Raw genomic sequence first — 27263 nt, forward strand, 5'->3', positions numbered from 1 at the left:
AGAAGCGTTTCAAGTGCTGTTTCATCTACAAACAGAAGGATCTCTTTCAAGTAAAGTCCTTCTAGTTCATAAGGAAGCTAGTTTAAGTCTGGTCACAGAAATAAAGTACTTTCCGAGGTCCTAAATAGACAAACGGTATGTTAAGGACCACCCACACATGTGATGACGAGAATGAGACCCAAAACAACTCGTTACACAAAAGTACAAAATCACAGGCCTTCATTTAGCACGGGCCCCTCCACAATTACGCCAGTCTAACACACTTCTCCAGCTGGCAGGGGCTTCTCCACAGACCAGGCCTGAAACTAGTGCCCAAACTACAGGGGTTAGCATTGCTGGTCTCCCCTAAAATCAGTTTGGTAGTTCTACAATGGCTACCCTCCAGGAACACCACAATACTGCTGCAAACAGTACATTTGCATTGTATTTATGAGCAGTTGTACAGCATTTCTATAGGTGGTCTGAGTGGAGTAAAAAAGACAGCAAATGTCACACTCCCCCACCTCAAGCATACTTTTTTGAATCACTGTACATAGGAGTCTAGCGCTGTTCTTGTGGAAGATGAAGTATTTACCTAAGCTTGCAGTGAAAATCTACATAACCTAGTGTAAGCCAGCAGTGATGAATGGGGAGTCCCTGGCCTATTGCTCAGACTGACAGTTTACCAGCACCTGTTAGATTTGCCGGTGGAGCTGGGAATGTGGCGGCAATGCGATAATACTGTGGACAAGCCGCCAGAATGTGGTCGAGAAGCTCCAGCACTTTCCACCGTTTGTTTTTCTTGTGTCTCCATGGAGCAAAGCGCCTACTTGTCACATTTCTTACATGTCCAGGCTCACCCCAGGCTGTCAAATAGGAAGCCTTCTTTTTGTTCTATTAGAAACTTTTATTAACATAATACAGCCACGGTGATAATATACACGAAATTCAGATGAAAATTGTTTTAAATTGGAAAGATAAAAGACACTGCACCTGTGGCATTATGTAACAACATTGCATTAGATATTTCCAATTTAGAAAATCTAACACTGAAACAGGCTGCCAATTTATGCAAAGACTACTGATCAAGCCACCTCACAAGTGCAGTGACACCCTAAAATGTTATTTATTTTTAGGAATGTAGATCGACTAGGCCCCTTTATCAGTGGGATAAAGAGGCAGCAAGTGTCCCATCTCCAGTCATTCTGTGGCAAACTTGCTAGTGTATATTTTAACAAAGGTGGAAGCATGCAAAATATAATATTATATATATATATATATATATATATATATATAAGTAATCCCAAATTCTCCAGCATGCGCTTCAATAAAGACGCACAGAACTCACAGGAGTTAAGGCTGATGAGCATGCTCTGGACCCAAACAGGCATCTGCCGTGCCCGTCCTCCATGGGGAGACCAGACTTGCACACATCGCAAGAATGAAACCCCGGCAGTGTCACAGCAGTGTTGTATAATTTAAACAACCACTCAGTTGTAACTACTATAATAGTATTGTATATAGTACTCGTTACCACAAATCTGCTGTTTGGACAGCGCACGCAGCAATGTCACTTATGTAACAGGCAATAGCACTGTAATAAGTTAAACAGGGCGAATCACCCTGACCAATCTGCTGGTACTGGATCAGGTATGGTACTGTTTAACGTTGGTTACTCTTAAGTAAGCACTAGTACAGTACTGTACGGTACAGACGGCACTGTGTAAACGGTGCAGTACACTTGTACGGAGCACACCATACGGTATACACAGTGCAGTGCACCTAGTACTGTATACATGACACAGTACCCACGGTACGGTGCACACGGCACAATACGGTACCCATGGTAAGGTGCACAGGGCATGGTATGCACGGTACGGTGCATGGTACACACTGTATGGTACCCACGGTATGGTGCACAGGGCACACGGCATGGTACCCTTGGTACGTTGCGGTACCAGTACAGTAACCTCGTTCATTGGGAATGGACGGGGGTCTGTGACCTACAAGTTACTGAAGAAGCAATATATAACGATGCCCACTTACCTAGCTTCTGGCATATAACTGCAAACAATCAGACCCGAAGCAGAACTGAGCTCAGCAACTGCTAGTGAACAACAATTTTCATTGTACAAAGTACCAGGTGGAAAGGTAGCAGGCCTGGGACCTACTGTTACCACGGGAGAGATGTATGTATTAGGGCTGTCAAGCGACTAAAAAATTTAATCGCGATTAATCTTACGATTAAAAAAATTAATCTTAGTTAATCTCGGTTTTAATCACGTATTAAATTGTTACAATTACTACATCCATTGAATTTAAATTTGTTTTATTTTATTTATATATATATATATATATATATATATATATATATATATATATATATATATATATATATATATATATATATATATATAAAATTTATTTATTTACTATATATATATTTTGTGGATTGTAGTAATTTTTTTGTAAGCCTTCATTTTATAACTTGTTGTGCTGTAGGCTATACAGTGATATTAAGGTTACCACTGAATTTAGATTTTTTTTACCGGTGCCCATCCCTAGTTACTCAATCCCATTATACAACAGAAGCACATCGGTCCGGTGTACGGTACTGTAGTTTGTTGTTTTTTCATTTTTAAACGTGGTGGTGGGAACGCAAAGGGTCTTGTGCAGGGTTACTGTAACACGCAGTCCCTCTTCCCCATCCTCCCCACCCTCTCGGTGGGCCTGGTTCCAGGTAAGCCTTGCTACTCTCCTCAACAGTACAGTTTGTGCAGGCTTCTGCCAAAAGCACTTCATACAAATGCTGAAGACCGTTTTGTCAGCTTTGTATAGATTAGACATCTAGAATTTTTCATAGCTATGCTTTCAGCAATTCACATACCTGGACATTTTTATATACGAGTGTGATTTTTGGCCTCGGCTTCCTGTCTAGGCCACACAAAAGCAGCAAACATTCCAAAGAAAGCAGTGTGAGGATCACAAAGAAGCTGTAAGGCAGAATTGATGGCCTTTTATAACAAGTAACTGAGTAACCATACCACTCGTTTGTAAATAATGTTACGTGCGTTTAAAGTTAGAGGGTCTTATTTTTTCTACATTTCTGGGATTCAGTAAAACCTTGCTTTAAGGACACCCAAGTACAAAAGCCACTTCACAATTAAAGTACATATAGCCAACAGAACAATAGTACTAAATATAATCCAATATAATATGTATTACTGCATTCTGTAGATCTGACATTTTCCAATATGAAAGATGTTTTACACATTTAGTATGTTCTTATTGCTGATGCTGAATCACTGGGATCCTTAAAAGACTCAACTTCACATGTTTTAAGACCAATCAGCTGCTGGGAACCGGGTGAGAATAGGTGGGCTGAATGACAGTAAAGTAGGTAGACAGTAGCAGAGCTGCATACAGAAAGTCAGTTAAATTATGAGGACACCTAAGCAATTTGAAAGGGATAGCTCTTCTACTGTAGAAAATGTGTACAATCTTCTTTATATGCAAGTGGTTTGTCACGGGGCTACAGAGGTACTGCTGACCTCTTATTTCTTCTTTGTTGCCGTCTTTAAAAATGGATTCTTGGAAAGTTCTCAAACAAGCATTCATGGATTATAGATGAGCATTTGAAGGACTTGTGGTGAGATAATTGACTTGGTAATCAGTCTCATAAATGCGTGTTCATGTTTGTACTTTTATTAAACTGTGAAGGAGACAGATTACCAAGTCAATTATTTTACGAGAAGTCCTTCATATCCTCATCTATAAGCCCACCAATGGTCAGTTTGTTAACTCGTGTCCCACAAGGGGTTACAGCCCTTCAAAGATGGAGCCATTTTTGATACTTTCATCCTGAATCAGACAGTAAAAGTAGGTAGACAGTAGCAGAACTATAAACACACCTTAGCAATTTGAAAGTGATAGCTCGTCTACTTTAGAAGGAGCATGCACTTAAAAAAAAAAGTCACTCAGGAATTTGACAATTGGACACTTTTTTTTGGCCTGGTTTCATACCTGACCTGTATCTTCCACTACACAAAATAAAAGCAGAATCTCAATCTTGAGGTGGGAAGCTGTGGTTGAGTTGACACAGAATTACCCAGGTATGCTTCATGCTTTTCAAACACTGGCCCAACTTGCAAGGCATAAAAGGACTGTAATAAACAAAAACTAAAACTGTGTGGTGTTTCTTTTTTGTACCATGCCCACTTTTCTAAATTTTTATGAAGTTTATTTAAAGTTACATTTGAATTTTCATTTGTGTGTACATTTAAAAAAAAAAAAAAGCGTAAGTAAACCACAGTAATGATATTACTTTATGAAAATGTGACCTTTGCCCCTTGTTTATTGTACAGAAACCACAATACCAGGGATCATGGTAATCAATCTATACTGTAGGATAATTTTTCACAAATTTCATTTGATTTTGTTTTATTACAGATACACATTAATAAAACAACTCAATAATCAATAATCTATAGTATACATCAAGTTTTAACTACATACATATTTTTTATAAAACATTTTCCCCTTTTTTTTTGGGGGGGGGGGGGGGGGGGGGGGGGGGGGGGGAGACATTGACACTGCCCATGCCCTGCATAAATATACAATAAAATAAAATACAAAATATATATTTATACTGCTCTACAATTGTGAGGCTGGCATAATAATTGCACATACAGCTCTACCCATTTAATAAACCGATAGTATTGTATTTCAATCCTGTTGCACTGAAGCAGGGTTCCAGTATACAAGCATGGAATTTCTCAGTATTTAAACACTAAGCAAAGCAGATTCATTCATTCAAATCCATTCAAAACCAAAACAGCATTTGCTCCAGTGCAAAGTTTGCACCACTGGAAATAAAACAAAGAATTAGCATACTAATACAAAATAGAAGCAAACAAACCATATTTTCCCCAAAATGAGTAAACAGCTAATGATGCTTAACGACAGTATCTTTCAACTCCCATTCCAGCCGACAGTTTCAAAATCTGCACATCATTATTTTGTCACAGTCAGCTGCATACATCCCCTCATGCTCAAATTCTTTACAGCGTTGTTTAATTGTTAAGCGTGGTTTAGGCATTTTAGAAACACACGTCTCTTCTTTCCCAAACGACTCGCTTCAAATTATACGGAACGGCTGAGCCTTGGTGACTACGACTGCAAGTATTTATTTAAAGTATTTTTTGTATAAACCTGCCAATTTAAAAATGTCATTCTATGTTTTTTTTAATAATAATTTTTAGTTTTATTTCGTTTTATATGTTCCATTTCCGTTTTATATGTTCCATTTAATTGTATTTCGTGCTATTTCGTATTTGCAAAAAACACAGGGCTCTAAGGAGAAATAATAAGTAATAAAGATATATGTTCTAATCCAAGGCTATCACTGTAGCACAGCCAGGTCCTGTTGTAGGTGAGTACTCAGGGTCTGGAAAGTATGGGGATGACACCCTGCTGTTAGTGCCTGTTACATTAAAAATGATAGGGGTATTTTAGCCCCTATTGTGCATTGTTAGACTTAGACCTTTTTGTATCATTTTTTCATAGCACAGTTGGGTTTTTTTATACCTTTTTTTTATAACATCATCCCTTTTTTAGGATATCTTGAAACAAAACTGCCTCTCTACAGCAGTAACTGCATAATGTCATTTCTTAATCATTTAAGGTTTAACTTAAGTGCTTTATTACAGTACATGACTGAGTGATACATGCAGAGGGGACAAAGCTTTCCGTATTTTCAGCTTCTTTGCTTACGGTGAATTGGTTATATTTTATCAGTTCTTTTTTAAGGCTTGTTTTTGTGTTCATAAATGTCTCAATGTTTACACCCGGCTGCACATATGAGTACCTGCACTTTTCTGTTGCAAATTTCACCCCTGAATGCCACCATCAGCAGTCACAAGTACATCAAACCTTATCAAACCTTATCAATAAGGCCAGCATTCTGAACCAATTGACTTCTCTGCTTAAAACTTGCATACATCATTTGCACATATAGAAAAGAAATAAAGGCTACATCAGTAAATCAGCTGGGTGGGCATTCCTATGATACATGTTCTTATGTTAAGCTACGGTTCTTTAGATAACTGAAGATTGCACCGATGGCTTCAGTTGTTAAGCTGACCAATTTTTGTTGGCTCTACATTTACTATGCGGTAAGCTGATTATGATTATGGTGCAGAATTCCAATGTCCCCTGAGGTGAGAACAGATATCCAAGCAGAACACGGTGATGTAATACATTCTAATTTGTTGGTATCCAGAATATCTATCTTTTAAAGCGTTTCCAAGCAATTTACATTTTAATTCGGAGAGAATTTGCTCTTTACATGTGCTGTCACAGCTTCCTTGAAATACACACTTGTCTACTAATCCTTCAGCGTATACTTATATCTACATCTAAAAACCTAACTGGACAGGATTACCCTTGCTGTTGCTGGCTTCTTTATGACTGTACTTTTGGTTGGTTAAAAAAGCGACAGACAGTGGGCAGTCAGCTACTAGGAAGCCGAACAGCCTCCTGTCATTTGTACATGTTCTTATATGTACAAAGGGACATACAGACATATGACCGCCTCCACTACATCCCTGTCGCCAGGGATATATCACCTTGTGGCAGAGATAGAGATGGTGTTACCCTCCCTACCTGCAGATGGCAGCGTGCAGCCCTTGCGGTGGTTGGAGCTGGACAGCGGTATCCTCACAGAGGTAGCCAGCTCTTGACTGCTGCTCAGGAGATTGGAGTGGTGCACTCTGGAGAAGATGGGGGACTGGGGGATGCTGGGAAGAGTGCGTGACTTGGCCAGGAGAGGTCGCTGTAGCTTCCTTTCCAACGACCTGAAACAAAACAAAAAACAGAAACCGTGCTGCTGGTAACCATGGTACTGTCACTATGGCAACAAAAAATGTGTTGTCTTTAGACTACTTAAGTCCTTCTGCATAATCAGATGGATATATATATAACTGTAATTTGGTACTGTCACCGTGGTAACAGAAACTGTTTATTTATGTCAAAGCCGCTTAACATCACATCGGTTGATCTCCGCTTATTATCTGACCAGGACACAATGGGAGGCAACAGATACATGAATGGCTAAACAGGTATCAATTTAATTCTTAAAGGAGAGTAGAAATGTCTGGGTAAAACACGGAAAAACAGAAGCCCTAAGTATATTACATATATAAAAAAAGAAATCCAATTGTAATCAATGCAATACCTTTATTTCAAGTTCCCCAGAAAAACGTACATTTGTTGCATCAAAATTTCTACTGTTTTGAATACTTACATTGGTTATTAGCAAACTCCTGAAAAAAATTAGATCTATTTGCACATAAAAAAGTAGGTTACCAGGACATACATCCACAGTACACACATGTAAAACTGACAGACGGACACATTCTCAGTAACTTGTGCTAAAGAAAGTTCTAAAGCAAATTTTATTACAATCAGATATGTGTTACATGTAAAACTCTAAAAGTAACAGAAAAACAAAAGAAAAATGCTCTTTGTCCTAAAGTGTCTATACATGCTCAGACTAAACTCATCCTCAACCTGTCACTGAGGATTAGGAATAAATTAAACAGCGCAACATGTTGCTAAGCAACCTCAATAACCAGCAAAACACAATCTGCTTTTTAGCACTGCTACCAGACTCTAAATGAGCACCAAGACACTCCATTCTCATCTCTCTAGCCCTGTCATCACCCTGCACCTTAACAATGAGCACTAGTTAAAACACTCCATTCTCAGCTCTCCAGCACTATCATTATCCTGCACCTTAATATAGAGCACTAAATATGATCAGCTGCATCTTATTTAGTATTAAAACCACAGTGCTGTGTGCATTATGGAACCCCAGCTACACGGTTTAACAGCACAATGTTTTGGTTCACAAAGACAGATGTAGCAATAAACAGCACATATGTAGCAAGGAAAGTGGAAGGTGTGTAGTTTTACTGGAACATGAGCAGGCCCTGCACTGCCCTACATAGAGTCAACAGTGTTCCTGCAGAGCCAGGCTGGAAACACGGTCAGAAAAAAATAATCACTTCAACATTCAGTTAAGTTTACAAGTAATTGTTTAGCAATTCACTAAATGTCAGCTTGAAATGTCATTTTAGTTGCTTTTTTTCATTCCTTTAACATTTTATGGTGCTTGAAATTATTGAGTGGTTTTGGGTAGCTCCAATATTAAGTTATTATCCCCCACTGGGGATGAAACCTTCTGGGAAGAGAACATAATGGAGGCGGTTAAATGTACTTCTGTCACATTCAACTGTTATCAGTTGAAACGCTTATCCAATTGTCCTGAAACTTAGCGGTATTAATATTATTTACCCTAAGTAATTGAGATTATTCGATTCTAGGGATTAGATTCCAAGGCAATAACTGACAGATACGTCCAGGTAAACAGAAAAGCAAAAAACATTTTATTAACTTTCAACTGTAACGTTTGAGTGTGTTGAGATATGATCGATACCCAGCTAGTCTGCTTGCTCGCTTAGATTTCTCTGCCCCTGATACACTCAAGTCAGGGTGTGTTTCAGCTGGTCAACAGGGTGCTCAAGATGCGAGTACCGGTGGGGGATTGTTTAAATGGTCATGAAAATCTGACTATCCAACACACTTTACATACAGTAACAAAACGTTGCAACACTGCACTTGCTCCAATCAACTGATACGTGTTACAAATAACTACTAACAATGACACAATGTCTGATCCCCATTTAATAACAAAAATAGAAAGCAAATATTTCTCCTGATATTTTCCTGACAATATTTCAAATGGCATCTTGCAAATCAACTAATTATACAAATCCCACTGTAATGCTATTAAAACAGCATGTTGTTCATTTGAATTTTATTAAAACTAGAAAATGTTCTGAAAATGACTGCGCAGCGAGCATTCAAGTTAATTCAGGCGATCGCTTTATTTACATTGTATAATCATCTTATTAAGCGCTTGATTAAAAGTGTAGCACAGCGTCTAAATATGCATGTTCTAACTCCAGTGTGTTTCAATGTAAATGAAAAGTTTCTAAATGAAATACATGGCATGACAGCAAACAGAGGGGAAATATCCAATGTGCCATCTTTGAGAGGCGTGCTGTAGGTGCATTTCTTACTGCTGCCAAACAGGTTTTAAGCCCAAATAAAAGATCTTTGACAGAATCAGTTTCTTCGGCCAATTTCCTGTGCCTGAACACTTACTGGTGGCCGCATTGCTATTTTTTCCTAAAAATACTTTAGTTTATCATATGAAAAATAAAGAAAATATAGGATGACATATGCACTTCAGTTTTTCATGCATCTCTATAACACTGTTTCTCATTTAAAAACACACAGCAGCCCCTCTCAACATCCCAAGCCTTTCTATAATAAACTGGAGACAAAAATCTGGTGTTTTGCAAGATTAAAAAAAAATGTTATTGCTCCGACAACAGGTCAAACATAATAGGTTAATCAATCATATTACTTAATACAATATCTAAGCTCAAGTACATTGCTAATGTATCTAAATTAAAATTACTACAAAAACTACTTTCACTTGCATTTGTATCCCTGCCATTGCAGTATCTTTGTAATAAACAAGGTGGCAAATTTTCAATCCAGTCACAGAGTCAGCACCACACCTTGATCATTACCTTCACCACTGCACAGCACAGACACCCACCACGTCCTTCACCACTGCACAGCACAGACACCCACCATGTCCTTCACTACTGCACAGCAGACACCCACCACGTCCTTCACCACTGCACAGCACAGACACCCACCACGTCCTGCACCACTGCACAGCACAGACACGCACCACGTCCTGCACCACTGCACAGCACAGACACGCACCACATCCTGCACCACTGCACAGCACAGACACACACCACGTCCTGCACCACTGCACAGCACAGGCACGCACCACGTCCTGCACCACTGCACAGCACAGACACGCACCACGCCCTGCACCACTGCACAGCACAGACACGCACCACGTCCTGCACCACTGCACAGCAGAGACACGCACCACGTCCTGCACCACTGCACAGCAGAGACACGCACCACGTCCTGCACCACTGCACAGCAGAGACACGCACCACGTCCTGCACCACTGCACAGCAGAGACACGCACCACATCTTGCACCACTGCACAGCACAGACACGCACCACGGCCTGCACCACTGCACAGCAGACACGCACCACGTCCTTCACCACTGCACAGCACAGACACGCACCATGTCCTGCACCACTGCACAGCACAGACACGCACCACGTCCTGCACCACTGCACAGCAGACATGCACCACGTCCTTCACCACTGCACAGCACAGACACGTACAGTGTCCTTTTTATCCACGCACTGCTCACCTCCTGACAGGGGGTAACACTTCATTTTGAGTTTCATTAAGTCTCAGTTTAACAAATTGATTTTAAGTAATCATGATTTAAGATGTACTTCACACTTACTAATAATGAATTATTCATAGACACAGAGTCACCAATATGAATGAGTGTTGAATACCTTATTAATTGATCCTTAGTTCAATGTAATATGAACATGTCATTGACATCCGTAGCTATAAAAAAAAAGATCACTGTGACCTATATCCACTGTATGCAAATGAAAAACTGTACGTCCGAGACAAAGATCCATCTACCCCCAGATTCTGTGCTATAAACACATCAATAGCAAATTTAATCTCATCTGAATGGGTGTGACCAACGGTCAGACAGCCAGACGATTCCATATACCCCTGGGTCAGATACACTCAAAAGCTTGTGATAACTATGTCCTTAGCAATATCTTACAATATCCTTAAAGGTAAGTCTGACCAAATCAGCTATACAGTTCCACTCCTGAAAAACAAAATGACAAAACAAAATGTGAGGTTCTTGATAAAAATGCATCTACGATAATGGAATTACTGACTCATGACTGCAATTCTTCTTAAAAGTTCTAATTGAAACTGTGATGTAAAATGAATTCAGCATTGCAGTGTCTCGGCTCAAATGTACAGAGCTTTTTTTTCTGTAACCAGGGAGACCAACAGCATTGCAGTATCCCTAAATACAACATTTCCTCAGGCTAAAATACATTTCAGTACACTGCAACAACCCCCGTGATGTCTACAGTCAAACTGGAGGAAGCTCTCTGCCATTCACTTTCATTCAGATTCTAATAAGCAATACAGTACAGTGCTTTAGGAGAAATAAACGTCACAAAGGTTCCCATTGACAGCACAGCGATAGAAGCCTGGCACCGAATGACTCAGAGCAGACGCAGTATGTAAATAAAGGAAAGACCAATTTATTAGTCATACAATAGCTATAGTTAGATGATGCAGCGAGTATACTTCTCACTGCAGTAATCAATTAAGTATTTAGGTACATTGTGCCTGACTGCATTTGGTATCGCCCTGGTGTGGGGCATATTCACCTTTTATACTCTGGGTCCCTTGATTACTCTGGAAGGCCGGAATAATGCCAGATATTTAGAGGAGCATGACAGAGATTTCAGGCAAAAAGCCATGAACATTGGCTGATCAAAATGCAAATATTACACCAAGCATTCTGTCCTAGTAAACTGGAATCAAAGATTAACCATACGGCAGGTCATCGGGACATATTGTGCATTGTTTATCCATCACCCTAGAAGTAAAAAGGCTTGATGTGCAGATGGGCATTCGTACAGGCATCTCCACCAACACTGCAAGGGATATGAACCCAATATAATTACATCATGCTCAGAACACACTGTGGTGTAGACATGGTCTGGTGCACCACTGGAAGCATTTATTATTAGTTAAATATAGCAACCCAATTGTCTGAACTGCTTTCAGCATAATATAATAACAAACATGAAAAGGTGTCAACAGGATTCAAATCTGGGTCTACAGCCTTCTTCTATACCTCCCCAAATTCACCTGCCACCTCAATGACCTCATCAGCCTCCAGCTACAGAACAGCACTGCTGTTTGAGTCACGGCACTGCGTTCTGTTTACAGTTTAGTAATTAAGCTGTCATTGGAAATCAGTCGCTCGAAAGGATAAAGGACTTCAACCGAAAGTGTGAATGGTTTGAGGTGCATGACAGAGACTTCAGGCATCTTCCATGGTGTCAACAAGCCCTGGATCTCAATTCGACCGAGCATGTTTGGGATGAACTTGAACGATTGCCATCATGATCCTCCGTCTACCTCTCTGCATCAATTGCATGAAATATTATTTACTGAACAGATCCCTGAACACATTTTCCAGCACCTTGGGGAGTCTATGCCACACTGCGTCAAGGCTGTGATCAGGGCAAACGGTGACCCACCCAAATATTAGGTTGATGTCCAGGCAGGGTATATATTTAAGATGGCAAAAAAATTAATTGGGAACATTTCAAAAGCCTACTCTAAGACTATTGAATTTCATACCATAGTGGGTGTGTTATAAGTCAGGAAATAGCAGGATCAGATATAAAACTGTTGGGATGTTTGGATAGAATCTAGTGTGTGAATTATGCATGACTGGGTGCATTGACGTTTTAAACAAATGTACAGTGTGTGTAAATAACGTGGACAAAGAAAATGACAAACCAAAAAAGGCAAAGATGTACTGTGTAATATCAACATCAAGCTAGGGCCAAAAGTTTGTATCACTCTATAGAATGAGCTCATTTTGTTTCATAAAGTCGAATGATACCTGCTGAATAATGTAATGTTAACATATTGAAGTGCATACCGCTATGTAGCTTTCCATACACTTAAGGAAAAACTTGCAAAAATAGAAAAATGTTACATTTTGAAATCTTTTATGGCTTCCAGTAGACTTTTGCAATATCATTTTGTAAATTCTTTGACTACATGACGTTAAATAAAAGATCAAAATTATGTTTATATATATTTTTTTTTCTCAATCCTAAAATTCTAGGTGATGCAAAACTTTACATAGCTGTACAGTACATACTATATAACAGGCATTTTTTGATTTAGTCTTTGAGCCTGTAATAACTGAAAATATTCTAGCCGCTTCAGTAGAAGGTATAATTTTTTTTTAATGTAATGCTCAAATGATGGACATAGCGAGAGCTTCCTTTCACAGCTCTGCAAGTGAGAGAGCACCTCTGTCCAGACCTGAACACCTCTGCCTGCCATTCAGTCAAAGCAGACACTGCCCTTTGTGTTAACTCTCTACCGATAGAGTGGTTTTGTGTTTTGGATTCCACTAAACCAAGATCACCAAACTCATTTCACATGAGCTGGATTCAAACCCAGGCCTCCAGAGCAGAAAGGCACAGCAGCAATACAGATATGGGAGGCTACATCAATGTTCTTCAGTGGATACCTGCACACATACACACGCTGGGATGCTATACTACCCATTACTTTTTTTGCATGACCACAGGAGAATGAGAAATTTGCAAAAATTACCAGTATGAAGAACATAGTTTAGTCTGTTCTTATATTTATTTATTTTCTTGAATGTCCTCAGTTTGGAATTAATATATTGAATAAAATTCCCCACGTTGTATTACTATCTGAATTACAGACGAGTAAAACTATTTATTGCTAACGGCCCAAATTTAGAAACAGTGAAATAACTGAATTTGCTGGCTCTTGGATCAATAATAATAATAATAATAATAATAATAATAATAATAATAATATGAACATTGCTTTCGTACCTGGCTTCTGAGACGGTACAACAGTAGCTGCCGCTTCTTCGCTGGCCACTCCTCCCAGCACAAAGCTCCTCCCTTGATTTGCGGCGGTTAAAGTAATCGGTAAGTTTCCCAAAGCTAGACATCTCTTCAACACCTTCTTCTCTCTATCTGTTACTGAACTCTACCTGCAGAAAAAAAAACATATCCAGGATGCTTCTAGGCATCTACCTTCCCCATTCTCAAGCACCTATTACTCTACCTTACTGTTGTGCAGATACAAGTCTGCAGAGGTCAGAGGATGCAGTCAGAAAAATTAAAGTTCAAATCAAAATCACCTGACTCGTTCTGCAGCTACCTAGAGAAACGGAGAGCTTTTTCATTGCAGCGCTGGAACCAAGGTATCTGTGATACAGTACAGTTTCATATCTCCACAGCTCCCTCCCTCCCTCTCTCTCTCTCTCTCTCTGCTCCGCACTCTGTCACATCCCTGAGATTTCAAGCCCGAATGACAGACTAATTAAAAAAAAAAAGCACAACCAAAAAAAAAGAATGGAGAGGAGGAGAGGGGGAGGGAGAGGGGGGATTGATGGGCTGTTGTTTCTATAGCTCCCCTCTTGGAAACAGGAGAGCAGGATCTATCGGATTTTGTCCAGCTGCGAGCGCGATGCTGTTGAATATTCTTTTGTGATTTCCATTCTGAGTAGCACTGGCATTTGGACACATTTTTAAAGGGACACGGGGGACTTTCTGAACCTGAATTGTTCTAATAAATACAGACATACAAAAATAAAATAAAAACTTTAAGAAACCATTTAAAAAGACAGCAAAGGGCAAGAGTCTATACCAGGGTTTCTCAACCCTGGTCCCAGGTGTCTTTCATTCTCTCAATTACTAATTGAACTAATAATTTGCTTAATTATACCCTTTTACTTGTTTTCAGCTCTTGAACAGTTGCAGATTTTAAGTTAGCTATAACATTTTATAAGCAACTTGAGCCCTGAAATGTTTTAGGAGCTGAGAACAATTAAAAAAGGTCTAATTAAGCAAATCGCCACAAAATCTCAGGTTGTCGCAAAAGTGTCTTGCTGTATATTGAACTGGTGGTGTTTTTTTTTTTGTTGTTGTTCAAACTCATTGCTAATGACACCCCCCACTAACGCGAATTGGCTGCATTTTCACACGAATTACGGCATTCTAGAACAGCTAAGTGGCTTTAGCAGACAATAGATGCCATAATGCATGTGAAAAATACAGCCAATTAGCATTAGGGGGTGGTGTCCTTAGCAAGGAGTTTGAAACAACCATTTTAACATACAGTGAGACACTTTTGAGACAACCTGAGATTTTTTGGCGTAGCGTTAAAAGAAAGACGTGTTGTTGGATCGGAATAGCTTTATCAAGTACTTTATAAAATAGATGCCTTTGTTACGTGGAAGAGGAATCACAAGAATGACTTCAGGAGTTCAGGCATCCACATCCAAGTCATTGAGCAGATCACAAAAATATGACCCACATACATTTCTTTTGGCTTTACTGTCAATGTTAAAAATGGAAAAGAAAGGTCACAATGTGTCATCTGTTATTCTATTTTGTTGTGGAAAGGATGGTGCCAATCAAATTAAAGCACCAGTTAGATAGAAATCACAAAGACATTGCAGATAAACCTCGAGATTTTTTTGAAAGAAAGCGCAGTGCTTTTGAGAAACAGAAACTATTAATGGTTCAGACAACATCAGAGCCAATAAAAGCACTAAAAGCTTCCTTCCGGGTGTCTGCTAGAATTCAAGAAGCGTTTTCAGACATGCTTCAGCAGTTACTCATGAAGATCACGGGAGCTGAATTGGCGCTGCTACTGGATAAAGCAACTGATGCGGCAGGGGAGGCCCATTTGATCTCTTATGTACGCTACCTATATGAAAATGAAATGGTTGACAATGGGGGAAAGATTATACCGGTCAGTCATCAGCACGTCACACACTATTCCAGTGCTCAATAAGGTGGCGCAATCTTAAAGTTTGGGAACCACAGCCTTATGGTATGCCTTAGGTTAAACGACTAGTAAATTTTCCATTGTTGGCTGTGACAACATTCCCACATTCTAGATTTGTCCTTTAAATTAGTGTTGTCCTGAGAGCTCTGGGGAATAGGAAAAGGAATAGGGAAAGCCATCTGGGTCAAAAAAGCTTTAGAGCGAGTCAGAATCTCATGGGACAGAAAGGCAAGCACCTCATTCTGAAATGCCTCGCTTAAACAGTGCCCAACTTGCTGGAAATGCAGCGTAGTGAATTTTATATAGATTGTATATATTATATCTTTTTTTTGTTGCGACTTTCTGTTATGTGGAATATAATAAACGAGAACCAAAACAGTGAGTTTTTTCCCCCTTCACTTTACAAAGCCATTTCCACATTTGTTTTAATTTAAAGTTAAATTTTGTTTGCTTGTTCAGCTACAAAAAGGCACAAGTAAACCTCATTACTTTATGAAAACGTGTCGATGGCCACTGTTTACTGTGAAGAAACAGCAATGGCAAGGGATGAAAAAAAAAAAATGTGGCGTCCACTTTATGTACCATTTATTTCTGGAATAAACAAAACAACACTTAACTTGAACTGCTATTTGGCATCCTTTGTTTTGTTGTTAATTCCCTGGGGTAAAGTAAGTCCTACACAACTTATTCTTTACTCCTGGGATATTTTTCTATTTTAACTGTTACATATTGTAACGTCTTGCTGTAAAATAAATGGCTTTTATTACTTTTTCAAAATGAACGAATATCCAAACGAATATTTAAATTACGAGCGAATATCCGAACATGGAAATCCTGTGTTCGTCCCAGCATGATGTAATATGATTTTAAACAGGTAAGAAATATTCAGAAAAATGTAGAAGACAAATAGCACCCTTTTAATTTAGGTGGTACATATAGATTATTTGTCAAATTGCTGTTAAGACAGTCTCTTCATCACTTAGACTAGACATCATTTAAAAAGCAAAGAAAACAGACCAAAATTCAGCATAATACATATAGCAACGTCAACAGTGAACATCTTAGAGCCAGCCAAACACACACTGAGAATTCATTACTAAAGAAATCACTCAGCACCAGCAGACCAGGGAATTCAATATAGAGGACACAGTCCTGGGGTCTACAGCCAGCAAATGGAATGTGATAAAGGCAGCGTTGTGATCATGGAGCCAGGGAAACTAACAGAGGGAAGTGAGCTCTGCGATCACAAAGACGAGACAATTTATTACAAGATCTCGCAGCAGGGCTGCAGCCTTCAATTGAGCCTACCACCATCTGATCTTTTAATTGATACATTTTGTTATTCAAAGAGAACACAGAGAACCGTGGACTTGAATTAGATAGAAAACAACATAATATTCATAACATGTTTTTGAAGTAACTAGTAGCTGTCAACACTTATAATAATTCTGGAGATCCATTCTCCCCCGCCCCCCCCCCCCCCCCACACACTGTCCATTGAAAGTGTTACCAGTCCATAAAGTTGTTAAAAAAAAAATAAAAAAAAAACACACAACACACAACACACAACAACAACACTACAAACAAAAGGCACAGTAGCCAAAATAAACAGACATGGAGCAAAACAAACAAGTATCTTGCTGGTAATATACCCAGCACACGTAGCAATGGTCTTCCTAAGGTTTCTTTTTTGCTTCACCTCCCGACACTCGTTCCACCGCTGAACACACTCACCCCGAGTGCAAGAACCGTGCTTCTTTTATACAGCGGTACCAAGACTCGTTTGCGTGTTAATTATTCTGTCTGCACGTGAACTACTTTACACACCCGTGCCCAAATACATACATTTTAAATACTAACAATCCCACGCCCTGTGCACCGACACAATAACACACCACATAAAAACACAAAATACGCACAGGGGCTGGGGTACACTCCCTTTAAAAATGTTAATTAGTAGTTGTTAAGCTCTGCATCCTAAGAAAAAGAAAATTAATAACTAAAGGCTGGGTTTAAGATTTTTTTTTTTCTTGGCTACCAATCAATCGTGATTTTAAATGACTTGCTATCAGGACAACTATGTTAAACAAGGAAAATAACAGAAGCACAACGATAAACTAGGCGACTGCAAGAACGAAATCAGCAATGAGCAATTAATGTAATTTGTGCACATTAACAATATGTTTAAAGGGACGTCATGTGATCAAAAATTAAACCTTTAAGCCTTAAGTATAAAGAACTTAATACTGGGGATCTGAGATCTTGCTAATGAAATACAGAATAGTGCAGAGTGCCAGTAAACGACAAAAAGTGTAATCTGCACTGCCCTCAATTTTATAATAGATGAAGGAAAAACAGCATTATGCCCTAAACTAACAAACCTCAAATTTGCTCAACTTCCATCAGCTCAAATTGCATAATTGGTTTTCATGAAATCTTGCCAGAGCTTTCCCTCTTGGATATTGCTTTTCCCAAAACACCTTGTAATTCAAAGAGATGAAATAGAAATGCAGGACTTTGAGTGTGAATTATTGGGTTTTAAAAGACATGTCTGATCTGTATTTCTCAATGACTCATGGCGAGTGTCCCTCTATTGCCAAGCGCAGTCAGACCCCTATTATCTTTCAGCAAAGAACACTGCTTGGAATTGAATGGAATGTGTTAATATTGACTTAGCAGTGCAGCAGACAAAACACACTGAAAAATCTCTTCTTGCCCTCACCACTTAAATTTCTTTGCTCCCCTCTTCCTTTCCGCCACCTGCTTACCCCTAACGCTACTCCTTCTGCTATCCCACCCCTACTAACCTCTACCCCACACCTTCTCCTACCCCACTCTACCCCTTCTGCTCTTATCTTTCTTTCTTCCTTCCTTTCACCTTCCCTGCCTTAACCCATTTCTTGCCCACCTCCTTTCACCCTCTTCTCCCTCTTTCTATTCAGCAATTGAAAACAGGCGACCAGTGAAAATGTTACTGAAAATAAGAGGTAAGGTTTTATTGCTTTGGTTAGTACTGGTTTTACATTGCCTTCGCTCTTATTTAGCTTCTCATCTGTCCATTTTCTCTTCTCTTCTTCTCTATCGCTCTCTCTGGTTTTCATTCAAGGGAGCCGACACTTCTTATCAGACGTTGGCAGAAGCTAGTCTGTGTCTGGATCAGTGAAAATGGCTGCTTGAATACTTAACCCCCACCCCCCACCCCCCCCCCCCCCCACCCCACCAAATATCCACAGACAAATCATCTCATTCATTTGGTATTGTAAGTAATTGTTTTTTTCTGGTGTAAAGCAGTTCTTGCAAAGACAGAGACAGCTCACCCACAAATTCAAACACGCAATCATAATTTCAGAGGTGAAACCATAAAAATAATTATGAGCATATTCCTATTTTCAGAACAGAGAAAAAAGTTAGTTTATTTCATATACTGTGTGTGTGTGTACACCGACCGATAGTGGGGACTATCTTACAGCTATGGCAAGTCGAATGAAACCTGCTAAATAATGTTACGTTCATTTATTAATCACATACCGCTTTGTAATTTTAGATACATTGAACAAAAAACTGAAACTGAAATGTGACAACTCAAAATCTAACATGAAATACTGTAGTTTCTTTGATTACATTATGTTAAATAAAAGATTTAAATTATGTTCATAGTTTTTTTTTTGTTTTGTTTTTTTTTTAAATCTCAAATCTTCATATTCTAAGTGATGCAAAACCTTTGGCCAGAGCTGTATAAACCCTTCTTTACTAATCCGATATGTGGAATTCAGTGTCAGATAAATATATAAAGGGATCCTTGTACAAAAAGAAAGACGCATTTTTATTACATCAAACATATTTAAAGTAAAAACAAATGTAATGTCTTTTTTATGCACATTTAAAACAGGCAAATCATACTTGCATTTAAGCTGCCAACACTGCTGTATAGCCACAGAAAAGTTGAATTGCATGATAATGGACTGTGGCGGAGTGTCCCGCCCCTATGTATTTATTTATTATTATTTGTATTTGTTTGCAGCGCGGATAAAAGCGCAGCGTCTTTTGTTATTTGTTATTTATAATTTAAAACTCTGTGAGGATGCGTGGCTGATCAGCTGCTGATTATTTAACTAGCTGACAGTCACGCATCCTTACCAAACGCGTGCAGACTGTGGCCGAGGGGTAATAAGATAATTAATAGCTAGTTAACCCCTCGCCCAGAGTATAAGAACCTGCAGCTGTCAGTCCTGCGGGGTTGGGTGTACAGAGAGGAGGTACAGGGAGATAGAGAGGAGACAGAATTTAAAATAACAATTGCTAAAACGTGCTGGATTAGCCAGCACGACATTTACTTGTTTGTCTGTCTGGTTTGTTTGGCCCTTGTGCCTTTTTGTTTAGTGTTTTGTTATTGTTTAAATCTTTTGTTTTGTTTATTTGATTTATTAAACACGCTGACCGCCGTAGCGTTCAGCTTCACCCGCCCATCCATTGTTTTGGTTCAGTTACTTCCTGGTCCGTGATGTCACCACACCTCACCACTGCAAGCCATCCTGCCACATGGACCATGAGTTAGTTAAAGCATATTAACTGAAATTGTATTGCATTAAACCGAAAACGATACCAAAAAGGTACAAGATTGAAACGTTTATTTTAAATGTAGGGCCTACATATATTGTGCACGACTTTCTTCTCACACATCTGACTGTCTGAATGTGACAGACAGAAGAAATGTACAGAATAAAGTTTTCAGATGTACTAGTCATTTCAGAGGAAAATTGCAGCTGTATCTGCAAAATTAAATGCTTCGGACGAGTAAGCGTACTAAGTTAGTCTTATCCTTCACAGTACTAAGTGAATCCACTTGAACAGGATCATCACGAATCTGATTTGGTACGCCGCTGCAATCAGGCTCTTGTTCAGTCCGATTTAGCAGATGATCCACCTGTGATGATTCCCTTCTGGTACGCTGCAATAGGCATTAGAAGGTGCACGAATTGTAGTCCAATCAAGTGAACTAAACCTGCTTAATCCACTAGTTAGGCCCTGTCCACACTATCGAGAACCCTACTCAAAAATGTTTTAATTAATCGAGCTCAAAGCGTCCACACTAAAAGTACTGTTTCATGTTTAGGCGGGCTTAATGCGTACACACACTATTAAAATAGTTTGGTTACAGTTCCTAGCAGCGCAATGGACTGTAGGACTAATATGACACCATGCACTGTATTTTATGTTTATAACCCGGCAAATATGGAGCCCGTGCCCACTGAAGACATCGCGCTTCTTAGCATGAACGGAATGGCTTTGTTTCTTAAAAACACAAGGTATATTTTATCATAATGTGTGCGTTTCGTTTTGAACTCTGAAATTCTCCTTGACCGATTTCATCGCTCCAGATATCAATGAGCCTTGATTTTGGCATCTGATCACGTCGCTCCATGATCCACCATTTTACAACAAGCCTCAGAGATTGTATACGGTACAGCAGTATTGATAGTCGTTCTCAACTCCTTCAGGAGCATATTCTACTATATTTGTAATGTCTACACACAGTATTTTGTACTTGCACACACACAAACACACACACACACACACACACACACTGTTTTTCTCTCAATCTAGCTTTCAGCTAATTTGAGCTTGTCTGTAGAATCGGGTTACTGAACAGCATCCCTCATTACATTCAAATCCAGTTACAATGTGTGCCCCTTTTAGCTTGCCCCACCTACCTAGGTAGGGCTGGCACAGCAGATCACAACATTTTAAATCAGAAACACTGCTAAAGCTAGCATTCTCAACATTTCTGAAGAAACCTTATAAAAGCATGAAAACAAAGCTGTTTTGCAGCAACGCCCTCTAGATTTCTAACTTCCCAGAACTGCACATACAGTATATCCCTTTAAATCGCTGCTCTGAAGAGCTGCTGCACCCAAGAGGATGGCTATATTTGAACTAGGAGGACGGGTTGTTTTAACACCAAGCAAGAAATAGATTTCAGTCTCCCCTGGGTTCAGCACAAACCCCTCCAAGCCATTCCCCACCCACAGAGACAGGAGACACCTTGCCAGTGCCATTGAAACAGCAGCAGCTCGCCACTGCGGACACAGCGATGTGGAAAAGCAGCAGTACCAGTTACAGCTATTTTTAACTTCATCTCCATTTTCAGATTGTGTTGTTTCGTACCCTTTTCCTGTTACGCGTGTTTATCATTAATTTACCATGCATACTAAAATCAGAAACAAAATCCCATGATCCTCACGAGTCCTAAAAGCTGAATTTCTGAAGTGAGGGGGTTTAGAGATTAAACCAATTCTGTTTTTCAGCAAGTCTTGTAATAACATTTAAAAAGTAATTGACCAAATACTGGTCTATGCAGGTGGTACTGAGGATGATGCAAAATTGTAAAAAATGTGTCTTATAAGAGATACAGACTTATATTATGAATAACATAGATATGCTGATTCCTCTCTCTCTAAATAATAATAGTTATATACGTATTCACACATCATTTATCCATGCATATATACTTTAATATCATATTATATAGCCTAAATTGATAATTATGCACTATACCTTTTATTTAAATAATTAATTAATGGTTTCCACATTTTTATAGAAATTTAGCTTTCCTCTATCCTGTTTAGAAGTTGTTCAGTTTTTCGTAAGTTAATCATACATTCTCCACTGTTTTTATTTCCAATATTTAAGTATCACTATACTTATTTATTCTAAGTTTTTGTTTTTACTATTAAACTCAGGTGTACTGCAACACGTTTTATAAGCTGTGGTTATAAAGTTATAAAATGAAACAATGTTCCACAGAAGCTTCTAAATGACACCTATTAGCACAAATCTTGATTTACTAAAGTCAGGCAGAACATAGCAAGTGTCAACCTAGTTATCAGTAAAGAGTAAAGTTCAAAAGAGAAATAGTTCAAGGTTTTCTTTAAAAAAGTAGGACATTTCGTTGTTTTTTTTTATTATTATTTCCCCTAGATCTATTTAAAGCTGAAAAGCTATTAGCAGAGCTCAGTGGCTATCTTGGTTTACTCTACACTGAAGGTAAGAATAGCGCTGGATGATGAGATCTAGTCCATGGTCTCAGTGGAGGTTGTGGTTTTGTTTGGGGGCATCGAGTACAAACGGGGGGGGGAGGGGTACGTTTAAAGTATGGCTGGTAGTACCTGCACAAAATAGAAACATTTGGGAGCTTAAAATGATGGGCTTAAATAAAGAAAGCATTTCAATAGGAAATCTGTTGTTTATGCTCTATGAGTGCAGACATTTGCATTCCAAAAACTCTACTATTTAGTTCTTCACTGTTAATAAACAAGTTGAATCCATATGTTCATATTCATGACCAACCCTTATTGTATTTATTTAGTCCACTGTGATTTTCATTGAAAATAAGGGAACATTGTGGTGTAGAGAATACCGTTATATGATAGGATTGAATTCTAAGCAGTACCTCAGGACTGATCTTTTTAAGCAGGTTCCCTCTTTCCAATGAGGTTGGATTTGTGGTGTTGAAAGTACATCAGTATGTAGTTTAGTTTAGTTTAGTTTATGCACTTTGTGGCCGCAGGTCCAGCACAGGTACATCTCAATAGTGCGAGCGTTAATACAAAGACAGACCTAAATAGTCCACACTCAATAAAATAGAATAACAATACAACAATAAAATAATTCCAAGCAGTAACTATACTATGTTAAACCTAATTAAAATAAGGTTTGTCTTATCTACATACACCAATTTTGTCCCTGATACCTACAGTGCAGAATAACTCATATTTTTCCCGGATCTTTTACTTGGACTTTATACTGGATCTTTTACTAAATTCATTAATAATCTGGAGCACTGGGTGCCATTTTTTACTGGAAAATGACAAATCGTGACAAATGTTCCTTTCAAAAGCTACAGTGTTCAATACAATTTTTATTTTTATCCTTTCATAGCAGGACATTAATGGCACTGTTCATTAATTCACTACCAAAGCAGAACAACTGGATGGGACATTCATTCATTTTGTGCCAAAAAAAATAAAACAAATAAAAATAAAATCTGCAGAAATGGCTTGCATCAGTTGCTTTTAAGTGGTTTTTGAGTCTATTTTGAGTCTATTGATTCAGAAAACTTCAGGGCTTTTGACACTTCAAGGAGTGAAGGAAGCATGGATAAATGGGATCACTTACACACTCACTGAGGTATGACATTTTATAATGTTATCTTAATAGCGCCCCCTTTCCATTCATAAACTTGGCAGACCTTGAGGAGCAATAAAAACTCAATTGGGTCTCGTTTAAATTTTTACATGAAGATACAACCACTACAGCATGAGAGATTCTGTTTCTGTGATTTGAAAAAATAATACATGGTCTTTAAAACCTAGAGTAGGTGTTTTGCTTTTGTTCTTGCAAAGACATCAGAAAGAAACAAAACAAAATCAATCTGCATGCCACGCTGGTCTCTTTGTAAATGCAGTTTTTGAACTCTCTTCTCCAACAGACAAGATCTGTAATTGTTTCTCGCTCTTCGTTTTGATTGACACTCGACTGGGGCTTGGAGAGCTGTCTGTCTCGCATACAGAATTGTAAAATATGTTAATTTCTATGATTTCTGCTTGTGGCCTGAAACATTATGGGCTTTGGTGGGGGGGTTGGGGGAGTACATACAAGTACATACAGCGCCATCTTCAGGTAAACTGGACAGCTGCATTGTCTAGTTAATAATTTTTTAGATAACCCACTCTGGTTTTAATCCCTTGTTTTTCTACCCGATTTTGCACCACAAGCCCACTTACTGATCTGAAGGGCTAAAGGTCAACAGGCAACCTCCTTTCCCACTGTCAGGACAATTGGATCATGTTGTTGGCTACTGAACTCTGGACTCCAGTCTGGCTAGCCTCTTGCCATAGGATTGCTGAAATGTGCAAAGCCCAATACAACAATTTGCCATAAACAGGATTCAAACCACACTCATATGACTCACAATAAGTGCTTTTACAAGGAGCACCTCTGAAGAGCCATACCCATAGTTCATTCTTATTACTGCCCCAGTCATTTCCTTTGTTAGCTAACTGTCCCAGTTTCTTTTATCAAGTTATTTTTAGCATTCCTGCAGCTGAAGTAGGGCTTGTCAGCATAGACAAACACATCTTCTAACACTGTACAGATGTGATTCACCTTGCCAATTTCTTCAGGCTAAACTGTCTACTGCTTTAAAGATGAATGATTCGGGGAAGCAGATTACACACGGGAGCAGACCTCCTATAACCTTTCATGATCATTTTCGGGAATGCTTAAAAAGGTGTAGAAATCAATCCTTTAAAATTAATTTTCAGCATAACAATATTCCCCTGATGTTTTGCAGTTCACCTGTTAGTTTCCTAGACTTTATTTTCATAGTGATACTAGAAGAAAATTCTTTGCCAACGTTTTGACAAGAACTTTTAATCAATGTTGAAATGTTTGAGAATTTAAAAGACATTGAAAAAGACTTACAGACTTCTAGTCAAAATGTGTGTGCAAGTTTCTTTTTAGGATTTGGTATAGCCCTGGTATGGGGCATGCTCTCCTGGTATACCCTGGGTCCCTTAATGCCATAGTTTACCTTTACCCAACTATGCTGCACTTGTACCATGATGGCAATGGCTATTTCAAGATAACCTATTCATCATTTGAGAATTGTGCTTGAATGTTTTGAGGAGCACTTTCCATGGCCACCACCATGTCACAATCCAATTGAGCACGTTTTGGAAGGAACTTGAAAAAATACATTCCTGATCACAATCCTCTGCCTTCCTCTTTGCACCAATTTCATGAAATATTAATGACTGAATAGAGCGTCTATGCAATGTAGTTTCAAGGCTGTGATCAAGGAGCAAATGAGGGCCCAATCCAACATTAGGTACATGTCCTAACAAAGTGTCCAGGCAGTGAATATATACTACTAGAAAAGTACGCTCCTTCATGTGAATGGCACAGTAGGTCAGGACTGAAGTAAGTGGCACACCCCAGATATTTATACAGAAATTTAGCAACATGAACAGAATCTGAACAACAAAGACAGTGTGCTGAATTTGCATCTGGATTAGTTCATCTTAACCCCAAACGTAATGTTAGGTGAACTCTGGTCTCTGTGTTTTGAGTGCTGAGGTTAGTAATTTGCCTGCATCCCCAAGATGGCTTGAACAATGCAGACATTTAACTGATTTCATTTGATTTTTCCAAAAAGGAGTCACAGAGGCTGTGAATCTATTTCCCGCAAGGATAAACAGACAGCGGCACAAACACAGAGCTCCTAAACTTCACCCATTCGTTCCAAACCTAAAGATTAAGGACTTAGTAAGCTTTGTGTTGCACTGCAGCCCGAGCTGTATATTTTTTAAAGACATAAGCCGTTTCACAGATGGGAGGCAGGACAGTATAGTAATAAAGTGAATCTCTCTCCACTGTCCTAAAGAATCGCGGACTAGGAAATTTGATTTAATTTGACTACATTTCTAGACTGGTGGAGGTCTGTGTCAATGCCAGTTTTGTTCTCTGGGTCTGAAGGCTCAGCTATGCAGAGGTTTAAATAATGGTTTTGTGGTAGTATAACCTTAATCCTAAAGAAGTCAAACCAAAGGAGGATATAACAAGGCTGTGTAATGAAGAGGTGAGGCCACACACGGAATACTGGACAGTGAGCCCAGACAGTGAATAGCAACCAGACTTATCCCAGGCTTAAAGGAATAAACTAATCTGAAATAGACACAGTTAACCCTAACCAATACTTTAAGTGCAGCACAGAAACTAAAACCAAGGGACACAGTTGGAAATGAAGTGAAGATAGTGTGTCGGACAGACTTCTTTAAATGGGGATTGGTGAGGATATGGAATGGGTTACCTTGCCATGTTATTGATACTGAAATCATTGGGATCCCTTAAGACCCGACTTCACAAAGTTCTGGGATCACTCAGCTACTTCGAACCGGATGAGCACTGAAGGGCCGAAAGGCTTCTTCTCATTCATATATGTTCTTATTTTCTCATGGGGCAGTTGAGGATGGTAATGCAAATTAAATATATTTATATAGAATTCATGAGTTTATGTATTGAAAGGCAGTGGTTAAATAAGGGGTGGCTGAACAGCAATTTTTGCATGGTCCCCAAGCAGAAGTTGTTGTTGTTATGCGGTAGAATATGTTTTTGTAAAGCCTTTGTTATTAGCCCTTTAATACGTAGCGCTTGCATGCTGTATGTTACTGTGTGCCGTGAGCAGTGTGGCTCACAAGCCAAGGATGTGCTTGTAGTCTCAGTGCTGGGAAGCAGGCCTGCTCTGGCACCTCCAGGGGAATTCACAGTTTGACGAAAGGATGTCAAAAGCCAGCACCAGGCTGGGAGTTTACAACGGGGAGCGATGCTGTCACAGGCCCCTCGAGGTATACTGTGAAATCTGTCAGACAAGAGCTGCCGGGCAGGGGGGGGCTGTCCCTCAAGGCTCCAAGTATAGTATTCGCTCACTCACTCACTCGTTTGAGGAATCACCTGCCCCAAAAAACCCCAGGCCAGTGCCAGCGCTAGGATTTACTGGGCCCTGATGTTAGACTGAAGTAGACCCAACCACCCAACCCAAAAAAACACAGTTGCAGCACAACCTAAAGAAAGC

The 27263-nt window shown here is 39.2% G+C and overlaps 1 protein-coding gene across 4 annotated transcripts in view; it reads right to left on the reverse strand.

Annotated features, from left to right (window-relative positions):
- LOC117417832 (ankyrin repeat and fibronectin type-III domain-containing protein 1-like) overlaps positions 1-27263 on the reverse strand; it is a 198234-nt gene that overhangs the window by 149490 nt on the left and 21481 nt on the right. For 3 of the 4 annotated variants that reach the window (XM_059035632.1, XM_059035630.1, XM_059035634.1), the window contains exons 2-3: positions 13663-13826; positions 6643-6833 (exon numbers count right to left, since the gene is read on the reverse strand). In XM_059035632.1, coding sequence (XP_058891615.1) covers positions 6643-6833; positions 13663-13784 — 313 coding nt within the window. In that variant the 5' untranslated portion in view covers positions 13785-13826. The remainder of the gene's footprint in view (positions 1-6642; positions 6834-13662; positions 13827-27263) is intronic. The other variant, XM_059035633.1, reaches the window with a different exon arrangement.

Source organism: Acipenser ruthenus, chromosome 13 (assembly GCF_902713425.1).
Source record: "Acipenser ruthenus chromosome 13, fAciRut3.2 maternal haplotype, whole genome shotgun sequence".
Taxonomy (NCBI): domain Eukaryota; kingdom Metazoa; phylum Chordata; class Actinopteri; order Acipenseriformes; family Acipenseridae; genus Acipenser; species Acipenser ruthenus.